This window comes from Poecilia reticulata, chromosome 14, assembly GCF_904066995.2.
Source record: "Poecilia reticulata chromosome 14, P_reticulata-male-v2, whole genome shotgun sequence".
Classification (NCBI taxonomy): domain Eukaryota; kingdom Metazoa; phylum Chordata; class Actinopteri; order Cyprinodontiformes; family Poeciliidae; genus Poecilia; species Poecilia reticulata.
The window spans coordinates 16,258,354-16,272,467 of NC_088843.1; the positions used below are offsets into that span (position 1 = coordinate 16,258,354).

Sequence of the window (14,114 nt, forward strand, 5' to 3'; positions counted from 1 at the left end):
CAAATGGTGTTTCAACAAGACGGTGATCCCTCACACACCTAAAAACTAATTTTGGAATGGATAAAGCATGCTAACTGTAAGCTTATTTGAATTGTATGGACTATGCCAGGTAGCAAAGCCATTTCTGGTAATAATCCAGAATCATGCCAGGATCTTTATGACATCTTCAACGTGTGTTGGGACATTTACTGTAATATTAGGAGGCTGTATGATGAAATGTGTAACCTTGAACCTGCTCATATTAAAACTAAGCATCTCTTTTTAAGATCCTCTGGAGTGGAAAAAGTACAGTTCAAATGCATATTCAAATACCCAAAGTTAATTTGACACTCGCTGGGGCATGACTGTAAACTGCAGCTATAAAAACCGGCGGAGGTGTGAAAATCATTATCAGACAGTTGATGATGTGTAAACTGATAGAAACAGGTGGAGTTGGGGAGGAAATAAATCCCGTCTCAATGAGGTGGGGCAGTGAAAGGCATGCTTTGGTGGAATCACAATATCCATATTCAATATACGTGTTTCAGATGCACTTCCCCTCATTTTTTCAGACATTAACTATTTTTCAAAAAGTACTTTTGAACGTTCCTGGTCCATTAAGATAGTGGTTGCAATTCATGGATTTGCAATAAAAAGCAACGGAGCAAATGCACCTTTGCACAGTTTTACAAAGTTGCATTTTCTAAAACAATAAAACTAAAACATCAAGTGCAGAGGCTTGATTAGATTAAAGGTAAGGTCTTACAGAGTGGCCAGTGCATCACTCCTTACCTGCTTCAGCTTCCCTTGCGCATTGCCTGCACTTCCTCCCACGAACTCCCCTTTCAGAACGATGGGCTTCCCCGTGGGATCCTTCACCAGAGTCACGTTGATGACCGCTCGGAGTCCCGATTCCATGCTCGGCTGGCCCAGCACCACCTGCAGGGCCGCCATGAGCAGCCACGGCCAGAGCCCGGCGAGGTGCCGCAGAGGGACGGTCATGGCCTCGGCTGGAGCGGCGGTGCCCGGCCGCACATGGTGGACTTTGTCAGAAATATCAACCTAGCCTATATGAACAGGTCCCACTTCTTCTTTCTTTATTTTTTTTTTTTACCTCAGTAAACTACCTGCCGAAGAAATGAGCTATAATCCAAACTGTTAATGATGAAGGGCTTCCATTAGAACTCCTTAAACTTCCATTCAGCATCTGGGTTAAAATATATACACATATATATAAAACACTGCAGGTTATGGTAGAGAATCTAGCAGGCCTAAATGAACCTGCATCCAGTGTTTATTAAAGTGAGAGGTGGAAACTCCAATGCAGCATGAAGGAACCTGAAGCGTGCACTGATTTCCAAAAACCCCGCTCTGCATCACACCAAAACCTCAGATCTCCTCGCTCGCAGGTTGTTTTCCTTAGAGATGAACTGGAGTAGCTATCCCTCTCCGCTGGCTCGAATCCCGGTCGTGTATCCGACTTGTGCTTTATATTGCAGTAAGACGTAATTCCGCCGCGTCTTTCAGTCACATTGTGCGAGCAAACACGAGCTGGGTGAAAGTGTCAGAAGAAGCGAGCCCGTCCCGTAGGCGCCGCATTTTCTGGATAAATCCACCGAAAACGCTCGAGAGTCACGGCTTGAACTTCAAAGGCTGGGATACAGGTTGCCGCCGGAGAGTTGGGAGCCATGCTGGCGGATAAAACGCGAAGCCGAAAAGTTGTGCAATGTGTTTTACAGCCGGGGAATTGTGAAAAAGTAATCCTCGAAGAAGCTGCTCGGTTGTGTTCTCGGTTCTATCTAATTATTAACAGGAACAAACGGACAGTTTTCTTGCTGAGCTTATAACTTTGTAACTAAACTGGTTCGGACGCCGAAGCGGCTTCTGTAAACCTGCCATTAACTGACGTTCTGCTGTCGCTCCTTAATTAAACGAAAAAGAGGCAGGCTTTCCCCTCCCTACCCCCGACTTCAGAGAGCCTCCGCAGCACATTGAGAAATTAGAACCGACCCTCCTGAGAGCACGCAGGGGAAAATGAATCGCTCATCAAAATTACAAACAAGTAAACGGGAAAAAAAACACCCCGAAACGTGTGAAAGAATAGTAGTCCAGCCTCCATGTAGTCCCCGCTGCACGTCGTTAGGGTCCTGAGACAGAGTGTACAGTTATGACACCGTCTCAAAAGTTTATCTCCGGGACTCTCTGTCGCTCCCCTGGGATCTCATTGTCACTCTACCTGCTCGCAGGCTTTGCTGCCTTCACGTGAAAGCGTAAAAAAAAAAATTTCTGTCAAAACTTAACCATGGCAGAAAAAAACTTAGTAATTAATGACGAATAAATACAAGCTGAAAGAGAGTTAATTCTGAGTCGTCTAAAGAGATTATGCGTAATTAATCATACGTCATTATTGTAATACTCTAAACTTAAGTTACATTTTCTGTAACGTTGTACTTATTTGAAAAGCCGAGGAACTATCGAGCACTATATGTTCACATATTTATGTGAACCCTATCAAAACGATGCAAAAATGCTAAATGTAAAAATCTATTTCTAAAAAAATAAATGCGTTCATTTAGTTTCAGTTTACAAATTACACGTGAAGGCAGCACGTAAAGAAGCTGAGGGTGGAGCTGCCCCACGCCATCCTAACTAATAAAACAAAAAGCTAAACGGCTCCCCCTAGTGTCCTTACATGGAACACTTCCGCCGTACCAACAAATTCCTCGTAAATAAACCAGGCAGCTGGAAAGTGTAGTCTGTTTTAATAAGAATGTTTTGCAGTGTGCTTTAAAAATAGTGACATTCACAGGTTTTAAATGTGTTTTAGACAAGAAATGAAATGAAAAATAAAAGCAATTTGTAGTAGGAAATATTCATATCTTTACAAAACATTTTTCTGACGTAAAAAAAAAACTCACTAAGAAATGTAATTGAACAGAGGTTCTGTTTTCCGCTGACACACACCACTGCTTTGAGTTAAAGTAGCCGAGTAGTACAACATTACAGTTCATAAGAATCCTTTCCAAAGTTTTCATATCAAATTACAATCCTTAAAAACATGCATACCTTTTGATGTAAAAAATTTAAATGGTTCAAAACAAACATACTACAGTTGAAATTATTCTAGTTACAGCGAAAAGCACAACTGCACAATCACAAAAGAAACTAAAGAGAAAAGATTTATATGAAAACAACATTTTCTTTTTTGCACAGAAAGGAATCGTCAAAGTGGAGCCTGAAGTCGCACTGTGAACTCATTGTGGATACTTCTCGTCGCAAGCTGAATCGATCAGTGAGCTGAGATCTAAAGGGGAGATGTAGCCGCCTGTCACTGACTCTAAATAATCATGCAGCCTCTTTCTTTCCACTATGTTTCCTCTAAATGTGCTCCTGTCATGCCTTACCTAAGAAGCAAGTCCCTGTGCTGTCCTGCTCATCTTAATCCTGAACCGAGTTGCTAACCTCGACATTTACGAGCTCAGCATCATTGTCTTGATCAAAGTGAACCTTGCCGAGACACAGAGGAAGATGACAAAAAAAAAAACAACAAAAAAAAAAAACAAATAGATTTTAGTCTACTCATTCCTGGATTTACATGACTGTAAACAGAAGTTTTAAGTATTCCGCTCCGTACAAGAAAAAGAAATCCAACTTGGTGACAAAAATGTTCCCAGTTGTATCCAACACAAGGTTGTGAAAACTAAAGGAGGATCGTCCATCGTGTTAAGGTTATTTGGAAACTGCAGCAAAAGGCAGAACAGTCAAAACATTAGGCAGAATTGTTATAAAAGGACTACTCTGTTTCTCAGTGGGTAATATTATTTTTTAATAACATTATTGTCTATGCAATATTCAATAAGCTAAATTGTTTTTCCCAAGGAATAAATGAACTTAACTCTACCGTGCTGCTTAAAAAAAAAAAAACTATCTAATATTTAGTTTTAGATTTTTGATACTACAAAATCGTACTAAGCGTTTTGCTCTAATTTCTAGTGGAAATATCTCAGTACACTTAAAATAAGACAAAATTAACATACAAGTAACCTTTTAGCTAGATTTATTAGCTTGTTTTAAGTCAATAATTCCTTAATATTGATTAAGGATTTGGCAAATTATTTCACTTATAACAAGACATTTTTCTCATAAGTGAAAAAGTGGAATTAGTACTCTTTTCATCAAGGTTTAGGAATTATTGACCTAAAACAAGCTTCTATATATTACCGAAATGTTACTTGTAAGTAAATTTTGTCTTTTTTCAAGTGTACTGCAATATTTGCACCAGAAACTGCAGCAAAAATACTTGCTAAGACTTTGTGCTTTTGTGTGTTAATTATACACAAAGCATAAAGACACACATTAATAATAAAGATAATCATTCTCTAGTCTAAGCAAAGCCTGCAAATAACAGACACAACATTTCCATGTGTTTCCAATAAATTTACGGTTCATTTCCTTCAAGAGCAAATGTGAACTCCAATAAAGACGTGTTTGGCACAAAGGCTTACCTCATATATAGCTTCTTCAGCCATTTGCTCAGGTACTGAAACCACAAGCTCCTCTTCCTCCTTTTTAACTACAGTCGAAATGCTGTTTTTACATGCGACGGCATCCCTGGGGTCAGAGGAAGGCAGCGGCACGGAGACGGGTTTCTCTGCGCTCTCCACTTTCACCAGACAGGCACCGGGTGAAGTTTGCATCACCTCGTCTGCAATCTGGAAAACTACATCTAAGTTAACTTCAGGCTTTTTCACTTCCTGGCTCTCGGGAGTTTGTAAGTTGCGGTTGGGGTCGAACACAGTCACGGGACCTTCGGCCTAGATGAGTAAAAAAAAAAAAAACGGATTCAGACGTCATTTATGTTTTAAAAACCGAGTTATTGATGAAAACATAAAAAAAATTAAAAATTCATTCACTCTTATTCACCGACCTGGTAAAAACGTCTGGGAGGAAACTGGAGGCCTGTTATATTCGGTGAGACAAGGTTCGGGTGGAAGCAAGGGCAAACTTCAAACAGGAAAAGACATTAAATTGTAGAGCTTCAAGTCAGGACTTTGAGCTCCCGTGTGACTGCATCTGCATTTCCTCGCAAAAATATTCATATCGCATAAACCTTTTAGCATTTTCTCTCATTGTGGCCACTAATGTCAATGTAACGTACTGCTACTGTACGTGATAGATCAATATTAAGCAGAATGTGGCTTTTTTTGAAAGCCACATGCATTTCAATGCAGCACTTTTAATCTAAAATTATTTGTCAACAGATGCATATAGAAATGTCATAATAAAAAAAATACCCCTGGAAGAAAACATGCTAGAGACTGCAGAAGACTTGAGACTGGTGGGTAGGTTCACCTTTCAGAAGGGCAATAAGCCTAAACATTCAACCAGGGTGGCAACGGACTCATTTAGATTATAAGAAAAACAAGGTTTAAAATGACCTAAAGTCCAGACATAAATCCAAGTAAGAATATGGAGAAAGACATAAATACTCTATTAAATATCATTAAGTTTGAGCAATACTGCAAAGAAGATTTGGGGGGGAAATAATTTGCTAGATGTGAAAGATGATATAGAGACACTGACTTGAGCTGTATTTGCAGAAAAAGGTGGTTAATTTTTTTGAAGGGGCAGTTTTAAAACATACTACTCTGAAAACTGTGTAACCTTTTAAGCAACTTTTCAACTGCTTGCCTCTGTCGACTTGTCAACTTCCACTACTACAACCTTTGCCTTACCTGTGGGATAGTAGCCAGGTTGATACTGGGGATTCCGAGGACTAAAACTATTGAAATGCGTTTCTCCGTTGCCCATACGAGGTAGGAAGCCCTGCTGAACATGCAGGGTTTTGGAGTTTGAGGACCCTCCGGTGTAAGGGTGCCTCAATGGCATCGGCCCGTCTTTCACCAGGGGCAGAGTGGTAGAGGAGAGAGTCGCACCAGGAACCCTGCGCAGGTACCGTGGTGGCACTGGGGTTCCACTCTGAGGTCTCATAGTCTGGGATTTATGGGGATGGTACGGATGCGCTGGTGACTGGTTTGAGGGTCGCGGAGGCAAGAAGTATCCTGGACCAAACACAGTTTGAATTGGACAAACTTTCAATTATTTATTTTTTTTTGTTAATTCTGGTCAGTATTTATAACACGAGTTCATCAGGTCTCACTTACTTCCTTTTAGGACACTGTCTTTGCCCTCTGTGCTGAAACCTAATCGCTGGTATCGGTTAGGGTTGGGAAGCCGGGAGCTTATGTCCTGTCCGGCTTTAAGCTTGGCTTTGTTATCCACAGTGAGCCTGACGAGATTCTCCAAAAGCTGAGGGCAGCTCCGTTGAAAGTTCGGGTTGTGAAAATGATGATACAGCCTGTTGCCCGCTTCCTCTTCGTGGTCAGCGGGCAGATCGACCTTTTTAAATCCATACAGGTTGAGCTGGCGGACGAAGCTCGAGAAGTTGGTGGTCTTAAAGGTGTCGGTGCTGTTGAAGGTTCTGGAGGTGGGGGACAGGATCTGGGTCTCGAAGAGCTGCTGGTCGATGACAATCACCTGGCCGCGGCTGTCCCAGCGGATGGCTCCGTCTGCCGGGTTGTTCACCAAACGCCAAAGCTTGGCGGGGAAAATATTGGGGTTGATGTTGCCGGGGTTGAAATTGTTGGCATCATCCATGCTTTCATCTGTGTAGCTGGAACAGGCTATGTTAAGTGGCAGGGCTTCCTCTGAAAAAGCAACGGACATCACGGGGCTAACTTAGCCGTTGTAACCAAGTAGCTAGTAGTCTCGTTCTTGGAGACCAAAAGTAATAAAAGCCCAAATTCATTATCTAAAAATGAAATGACGCTAATTATTACAAATAATAACAATATCGTGAGTGGAAACTTAAGGAAATTTCTGAAAATCGCAAGAATGTTCAGCAATATTCGAGCATTGCTGTTAGCAGTTATGAAACGTTGGCTAACTTTAGCAAAAGCCTCGCTAAACGCCTTTAAACTAAAACAAACCTATTTGTGACGTTATTTAAGACTACCTAAAAAGTCAAATATATATATTTGAAATATTTAGTGCTAGAATAAACCAAGACTCGGTTGTAAACATACCTTGGGTCACTGTGGCTCAAACTGTTGGGAATTCCCAAAATCGTTGGAGCTGTTGGAGGTCTGACGTTTCCATGGTAACCTGGTTCAGGCTCCAACTGTCTCCATTAAATCCAAATTCAGTTCAATTGAGAAATACTTTATTGATCCAAAAGGGAAATTAAATATCGTTGTAACTCTTGTAGCGCTGTGTGCTACAGCACATCCGGAGATGCTTCTGACTGAAGCTTCTGACTGTTGTTGCATGACAGCCTCAAAGAGGATGCTCAGGGTTGTCCAACATTGATTTAAACCATTTCAAATGGTTTAAATTTGATGTGATACCATATGAAACAATTATGGCATAGAAATTACATTCACTGTCTGACACTGAAGCTAATTGTTTTTGGTGCATCCTACGTTGCACCAATTGGCATCTTACCCAATTAGAAAATCATGAAAATGGAAATTTTAAACTTTAATTAAAGTGAAACTTGTAGATTCAGTATGAAATTTATTTATCTAAAATGTATTCACATTTGTCACAATTATTGCTTAAGGCCAAAGAAATCTTAAACACTGTATCTCAGAAAATTTAAACATGACACCAACCAAAACAAAAATTACTTTTAGAAAAGAATTTTTATGGTAAAGTCTTGTTATGTCCTGCACAAATGACAATTTAAGTGGAAGGAAGAAGTTTGCACTAGAAACAGGAATAACCACAGTCTTGAAGGAATTGTGAACCAAAACCAATTTAAGAATTAGACAATGCGTGGACTGAAGCAGAAGGAGTCAGTTATTCAAAAGTCACCATACAAAGATGGATACTCAGGCTTTAAGGTGTTCATACTAATCATCAGAGACAGCCTGGGGGACGAAACCGTGACGTCTGGTTTTTGCAGACGATGCTCCTTGCCACCAGTCTAAACGCAAAAGTCTATAAAAAAAAGTCTGTGTCCAGGATGTGTGGGATCTGCATAGAAAAATAACTATCAATGCGTCATCTGCAAATTTAGGAGTTTCTCAGATGGAGGTACAGTCATTTGTGTACAGAGAGAAGAGGGTTTGCCAGAAGACACAAATACATTAATATGAATTATTATTGTAAATTGAATGCTGAATTTTACTGGCATGGTTTAAATTCATCGTCTTTCAGCAGCAGAGTAGATTATGTACACATCCGGAAACATTATAACCCATAGTCCTGTAAAGATATTAATTAGCGACTCTGGTATTAATATATCTTTAATATGTTTCAAAACTGATCGCTTCATGGGATTTTGTTTTTAATCAGGCTCACAATTAGGACGCCATAGTGTGGGTCCTAGAGCTTCCTACTACGTCATTAGTCGTCGCTTAAAAAATACATAACCACAAACATTAGCCAGTCTAATACCTTGTATTATAGCGGTACATTCTTTAGAAATTTAAAATAATGGCACTAGAAACGGTGCCAAAAGACCTTCGCCACCTCCGGGCCTGTCTGCTGTGTTCTCTTGTAAAGGTAAACCTAGTAAAGACCCATTTAGCGTCTATGCTAACCGTTAGCTTTCCTGTCGCATTTGTTTTTCTTTTTAAGTTACCTCTGCTTAATTCATCTCCTCTGTTTTTTTTTTTTCGCCGTTTTCAGACCATCGACCAATTTGAATATGACGGTTGTGACAATTGTGAGTCGTATCTCCAGATGAAGGGGAACAGAGAAATGGTTTATGAATGCACAAGTTCTTCGTTTGATGGGTAAACAATCACTCAACAATCAACATGTTGCAACACTGACTTGCCTTGTTCACTTTCCTGTTCACTTTGGTGAACAGGAAAAATAAAAATAAGGAATTGTTGACTTATTGTAATGTTAATTTCCTTCCTGTGTGTTCCCAGAGTTGTAGCCATGATGAGTCCTGAAGACAGCTGGGTGGCTAAATGGCAGAGAATAGGTAAAACTACGGCTATATGTGCTATGTACCTCGTTTTACATTATATGAGAAATTGTGACCCCAAACCTTTTTTACTTATTCGAGTAAATATCAGTTAATTCTTGATATGTTTATTCAACCATCATGTCACATTTGTTACTGTAGAGCATCATATTTTAAAATAAACACGAATAAAAAAATTCCACGTCATATATGGCTTTTAAAAATACAAAAATACATTATAAATACTTTTTTTGACCAACTATCCTCTCTCATTTTAGAGTGCTGAAAGGTATTTAGTTAAACTGTTTTGTTGATATTAGTTGCTCTTTGTTTAAACTTCAGCTAGTTGTAAGGATTAGTTAAATCCTTCACATTATGCATCTTGGAATCCAAAATGTTCCCCTCACAAAAGAACTGACTCCACCTGTATTATTTGCTAAACACCGCCTACGGGTTTTGGTCATTTCACCATAGTAGTTATTCAAATTATGTGTTTGCCGTTTCTTTCCGATGTATTTGCTGAAGACCAATTTAAACATTACCTAAATGTCAAAGACGTTTATTTGTTCGTACTCTGGATTTATGAACAGAATTACAGAAATTGCTAAAAAAAAAAAAAAAAAAAAACACAGATGCATATTAATTACCTGGACTTTTCTTACAGCTGCAACAGTCTGAACAGCAGTTTCCTTATATAGGAAATTTCTGTTCATTTACTCCACCTGACCCTTTACGCAATAAAATTATTGCAACTCGGTATTAATTTTCTACGCTTAAAACGAGTTCAAATAACATTCGTTTCTTTCACAGGTAACTGCAAGCCGGGAGTATACGCAGTGTCAGTGACAGGCAGGCTGCCTCCAGGTAATAAACCTGCTGCAAAGCAAACACACTCAGTAGAAATGTTTTTGTCTCTGTGCAATAATTGTAGCCTGCCCATAATGCTACAAAAACCTGACATAATTCAGTGCATCAGTTATGGAGCAGGAGGATTCTTATTTTACCTCCTTTTTTTAACGAGCCAATCTGACTGCAAGGCAACCAGACTCACCATACTGTTTATCCAAGATATGAAAATACAATGCAAAAAAAAAAAAAGTTAATGATTTTGCTGTTCAGTGTTTTGTTACTAAGCCTTCTTGCCTTTCACGTGATGATGATTTCAAATGATTGTCTCCTTTTTCCCAGGTGTGGTGAGAGAGCTGAAAAGCAGAGGAGTGATGTACAAATCCAGAGACACAGCAGTGAAAACATAACTCGTTCAGTTTCTTGCTTTCTTGTCTTTGTGCAACAGCACGTTTAGCATCTTTTTTGATCCTGGTTCTCTTTGTCACGATAAACAAAAATAAAGGTCTCTTTTTAAAAAAAAATCATAACCGTAATGACTGTCTGATCTTTTGCGTGTTCTGGAACTGAAAATGTCGATGAGGTCAGGGAACAGGTGGTCACCGCTCTTCTTCTCTGCGCTCAGACTTTTGTTTTGGACAGTGAAGAAGCCGGTGTGAAAGCTGGTGAAGGCGCTGCCTGCCAGAAGGGGGATAAAAATAGCTCAGTTCTGTGTGCGGAGCAAAGTGAGACAGACTGCAGGATGACACAGCAGTTTTGTTGCCGAGTAACAAACCACAGCCGAGGAAAAGACGCAAAGCAGTGGAGTCCTTGGAAAGAATAACTGCTGTCACGTTCACTTACTGATGAAAGCGATGCAGCCCTGGTCAGCATCTTTATGAAGTTTGTCACCAGCATGAATTGCTCTAAAATGTTCAGGTAGATTAAAATTAAAAGCAAAATTAACTTTAATCTGACTCAGGACTTTGCTTCCACTGAGCAACGGTTCAGTCCTTTTCCTCCTTACCTAGTTGAGAAGTTTCTAATATCTGCGGCTTGTGAATGTTTTAAAAATTGACACCTTTTTCTTCCCACTCAACTTCCCATTTGTATGTTTGAATTAACGTACAACAGACCCGTAGTGGCTTACTCTCCTGTGAAGGGTGACGTCAGTTTTTCCTCATTATTTTGTAGGACATAAACATTTCTAGACTAAATATCCTTTAAAAAAAACTGACTTTTTTTTTTGGAGAAACTTAATTTTGGCTTTTCATCAGCTGAAAGTCATAATAATCAAAATAAACAAAAATATAATGTACGAGTTTCATTTTTCAAATTAAGTGAATCAAGTAAATTCAGTTTTTAACGATGTTCGGTGTTACTGACAGTTAACCTGTATGCAATATAGACTGGAATCAACTCTAGTCACTGATCGGTCTGGACATTTGCTCAAACATCCTTGTTGTTATTAATCTGGGCCACAAGATGGCGCCTTCTACTGAGTTTCTCTTGTTCGTAGGACACGCGCCGCCTCTCTGCTTCCTGGTGTCCATCACCAAAAAAGCCTCCGGTGTAACCAGAAGGGATCTTTCAGTTTTAGTTACTGCCGTGGTTACAGTTTCACATATAAAAGAATAACGTCTCAGATTGCTTGGCTGTTATTGTCATCTGGTTGCGTGACACAGGAATTAGTCCTGTTTTACGTCCCGAAGGCCTGCAGGTCGTCTGATTTCACCTTTTTTTTTTTTTTTTTTTTTTTACTGATGCATCAAAGTCACGCACTTTCTAAATCTGTTAAAGTGGGCAGAAGGAGCAGCTTATAGCTGCTGCGGTACTGATGTAATGTTGTTATAAGTCCTTAGTGAAAGTCCAGTATGATACTCCTGACAAACACACCCAAGGTGAAAACGTGGAGACCTAATATTAATCTCAGCTAAATAACTGTTTTTTAAATTATTTAACTTCATAAAGGCTCACATTTGATGGTGGACAGTTGTCCCAGTTCCTTTGATCCAGAAATGCTTCTGTTTACTTTAATGAAAGGCCACAAAGTGCCACAAAGGACGGTAAATAGGAAGACGGAATGACGTGCAAACCATGTAGCTGAGAATAAGGAAACCAGTCCTTTCTCTTTTCTTTTCTGTCGTGGTTGCAGAAGTAGGCAGTGAGTTTTTACAGATACTGCAGGCGTAAAAAATAAAAATAAAAATAAAAAAAAAAGCTGCAGTAGCAGAATAAAAGGATGTAGATGTAGAAGTTTATTTTTCTTTCACATCTAATTCAATACGGTTTTGTGCAATAGCAATTCAGAATGCCAAATGTTTTGTTTTTACCAAACTGAATTTATGTAAAGTATTGTGGAAATGCTGACTCAATCGGCACAAACAAAATAAGAAACAGCTGGGGAAAAAAAACCATCTGATATGTCACGCAAACAGAAACACACACGCACGCAGTACACCGACACGATCAAATAAACTTGAGCACAATTTACGCCAGCTACAGAAGAAAGCTAAATATTGGTGACATTATTCCCTGATGGAAATAAAGTCATGATATAAATGCTTTATCCCACAATATGGGTTTTTACAGTACAGCTAGAAAACTTTATGACTTATGTTTTTCAGAAGTGGGAAACTGTTCAACTGTTTGTTTAAATGTTAGATTTTATCAAACTATTTGCTGCTGAATAACAAAGCAGCAAAGAACCCTAACCTGTGGAACCCCAGGTGATTTTGGCTGCTGCAGATTTTACATTTCTCATGTTACAACCACTGTATTTTATTTCCATTTTACATGACAGACCAACATAAAGTAGCATACTGTGAACACTGCTACCCGGAAACCTGTAAATAGGTCAACAGAATTCGCCTGTCTATAATTTAATATAAGGTTCATTTCCAGCAGAACAACAACCCTAATCACACAGCCAGAGTGACGATGGAGAGCTCTAGATCAAAGTGTATTTATAAGTAACAATGGCTTCACAATTCAGCAAGGTCCAAACATATCCAAATGAGAATCTGCGGATTGGTTTGAAGACTAAAGTTTACAGATGTTGTCAAATACGGATGTAGTAATGTTTCTAGATGGCCCGAGTTGATAGAAAATATAATCAGGGAAATGGAAAAAAGACTGAAACTTATATTGGGCTTTTTCAGTCATACTGACCACTCAAAGCACTTTACACTAGGGCCACACTCGCGCACTCATTTATGCACCAATACACAGAACCTATGGGCACTTTGATGCTTGGAGGCTGGAATCAAAGCTGCAGTCCTCCAATTTCAAGACAACTACTGAGCCACAGTCGCCCCAGAAATAAAGTTCTGTACTTTTGTGTCTCGGAGAAGCTAAACACATATAGACCCAAGAGTTTTCAGATTTCTATGAAACACTGTTGCTATCAAAAGTCAAAATTATGCCGTATTTTGTGTTGATCTGTCACAAACAAGATAATACACTTTTGCCAGATGTTCACTCATTCATAGGAAAGGTCTTTTAGCAGGATAGAAACAATAAAGGAAGGAAGAACTGTGAAGACGAGCTGACATTAGCACCGTTGAAGGGATTAGGTAGCATAAAGGTTAGCTTGGTGACACTGATTTGTGCTAATGCTATGGCTATGTCTGAAACAGGTGACATTATACTCTTAGTTTACTACTGTTTTGACTCTTAAATAAGGATGTAAAAAAAATAAATAAATAAAAAACAAGTTTCATATAGGTGTTTTGTGCCCAAGTGTTTTAAAGTATTTTAACATAAAATCCCAAAATGGTAAAACAGGGCTAACATTAGCTGCACTTAACAAAACACTCATCTACAGAGCAAAAAAAAAAAAAAGAAGTAAATTTATCTTTCTGTTGTGGTCTTGTTTTCACACGAACAGCTAAAAAGAATGAAATTACATCTAGCAGGAAATGAAGAAACAGCTCAAAATAAATGGGTGGGGAGTGAATGGGGAAAGGAAAAGAGGAAAAGAAAGGCTTGCAACAAAATACGGCAATAAGAAGAATATAGAAAACGAGAGGAGGCTACAAAACTTAGCAGTATGTTAGCTTCTGTCTCGACTAGAAAAGTGAACCGGGCAGGTGCAGCTTAGATCTCGACCTCTGACCTAAATGTGGCGGCAGAAGGGGGAAAATTGTGAAAACAAATCTGAAACTGAATTAGCATTCTGCACCAGAGAATGCTAATTCTTTTCCCATCATTTGTTTCATGCTAGTGTTTTTAGGAGCAAAAAAGAAAGAAAGAAAAAAAAAATCAGTTATTCAAATCCATGGGGTGTTAAGTGTTACTTTCCACTGAGCTGGAAATTAATTTAGCCTTT

General features: G+C 39.1%; 3 protein-coding genes across 3 annotated transcripts in view; 1 reads left to right on the forward strand and 2 right to left on the reverse strand.

Annotated features, from left to right (window-relative positions):
• The window catches only part of rnf43 (ring finger protein 43), a 100,552-nt gene extending 98,315 nt beyond the window's left edge, over window positions 1-2,237 (reverse strand). The window contains exon 1 of the mRNA XM_008428115.3: window positions 772-2,237. Within this exon, the coding sequence (XP_008426337.1) occupies window positions 772-981 (210 nt within the window). The 5' untranslated portion in view covers window positions 982-2,237. The remainder of the gene's footprint in view (window positions 1-771) is intronic.
• Window positions 2,238-2,724: 487 nt separating this feature from the next.
• On the reverse strand, window positions 2,725-7,201 carry hsf5 (heat shock transcription factor family member 5). Its single transcript, XM_008428117.3, has 7 exons — window positions 7,065-7,201; window positions 6,144-6,686; window positions 5,715-6,041; window positions 4,907-4,983; window positions 4,485-4,793; window positions 3,384-3,486; window positions 2,725-3,283 (listed from the first exon to the last, which is right to left on the reverse strand). Exons 2-6 carry the CDS (start codon window positions 6,634-6,636, stop codon window positions 3,418-3,420), a joined length of 1,275 nt encoding a protein of 424 aa, XP_008426339.1. The 5' UTR covers window positions 6,637-6,686; window positions 7,065-7,201; the 3' UTR covers window positions 2,725-3,283; window positions 3,384-3,417.
• Window positions 7,202-8,359: 1,158 nt separating this feature from the next.
• Window positions 8,360-10,329, forward strand: supt4h1 (SPT4 homolog, DSIF elongation factor subunit). Its single transcript, XM_008428118.3, has 5 exons — window positions 8,360-8,547; window positions 8,674-8,780; window positions 8,922-8,977; window positions 9,770-9,823; window positions 10,148-10,329. The coding sequence occupies exons 1-5, from the start codon at window positions 8,479-8,481 to the stop codon at window positions 10,213-10,215; spliced, it is 354 nt and encodes a 117-aa protein (XP_008426340.1). The 5' UTR covers window positions 8,360-8,478; the 3' UTR covers window positions 10,216-10,329.
• Window positions 10,330-14,114: the final 3,785 nt, after the last annotated feature.

Excerpts from the sequence above, each read along its gene's own strand:
- hsf5 (XM_008428117.3), bottom strand. The coding sequence starts at position 6,636 with ATGGATGATGCCAACAATTTCAACCCCGGCAACATCAACCCCAATATT. Across the intron at positions 4,984-5,714 it reads ACCTGGCTACTATCCCACAG|TTTGCCCTTGCTTCCACCCG; the intron begins GTAAGGCAAAGG and ends TCCTGTTTGAAG. Across the intron at positions 4,794-4,906 it reads CTCCCAGACGTTTTTACCAG|GCCGAAGGTCCCGTGACTGT; the intron begins GTCGGTGAATAA and ends TTACTCATCTAG.
- supt4h1 (XM_008428118.3), top strand. The coding sequence starts at position 8,479 with ATGGCACTAGAAACGGTGCCAAAAGACCTTCGCCACCTCCGGGCCTGT. Across the intron at positions 8,548-8,673 it reads TGCTGTGTTCTCTTGTAAAG|ACCATCGACCAATTTGAATA; the intron begins GTAAACCTAGTA and ends CGCCGTTTTCAG. Across the intron at positions 8,978-9,769 it reads GGCTAAATGGCAGAGAATAG|GTAACTGCAAGCCGGGAGTA; the intron begins GTAAAACTACGG and ends TTTCTTTCACAG.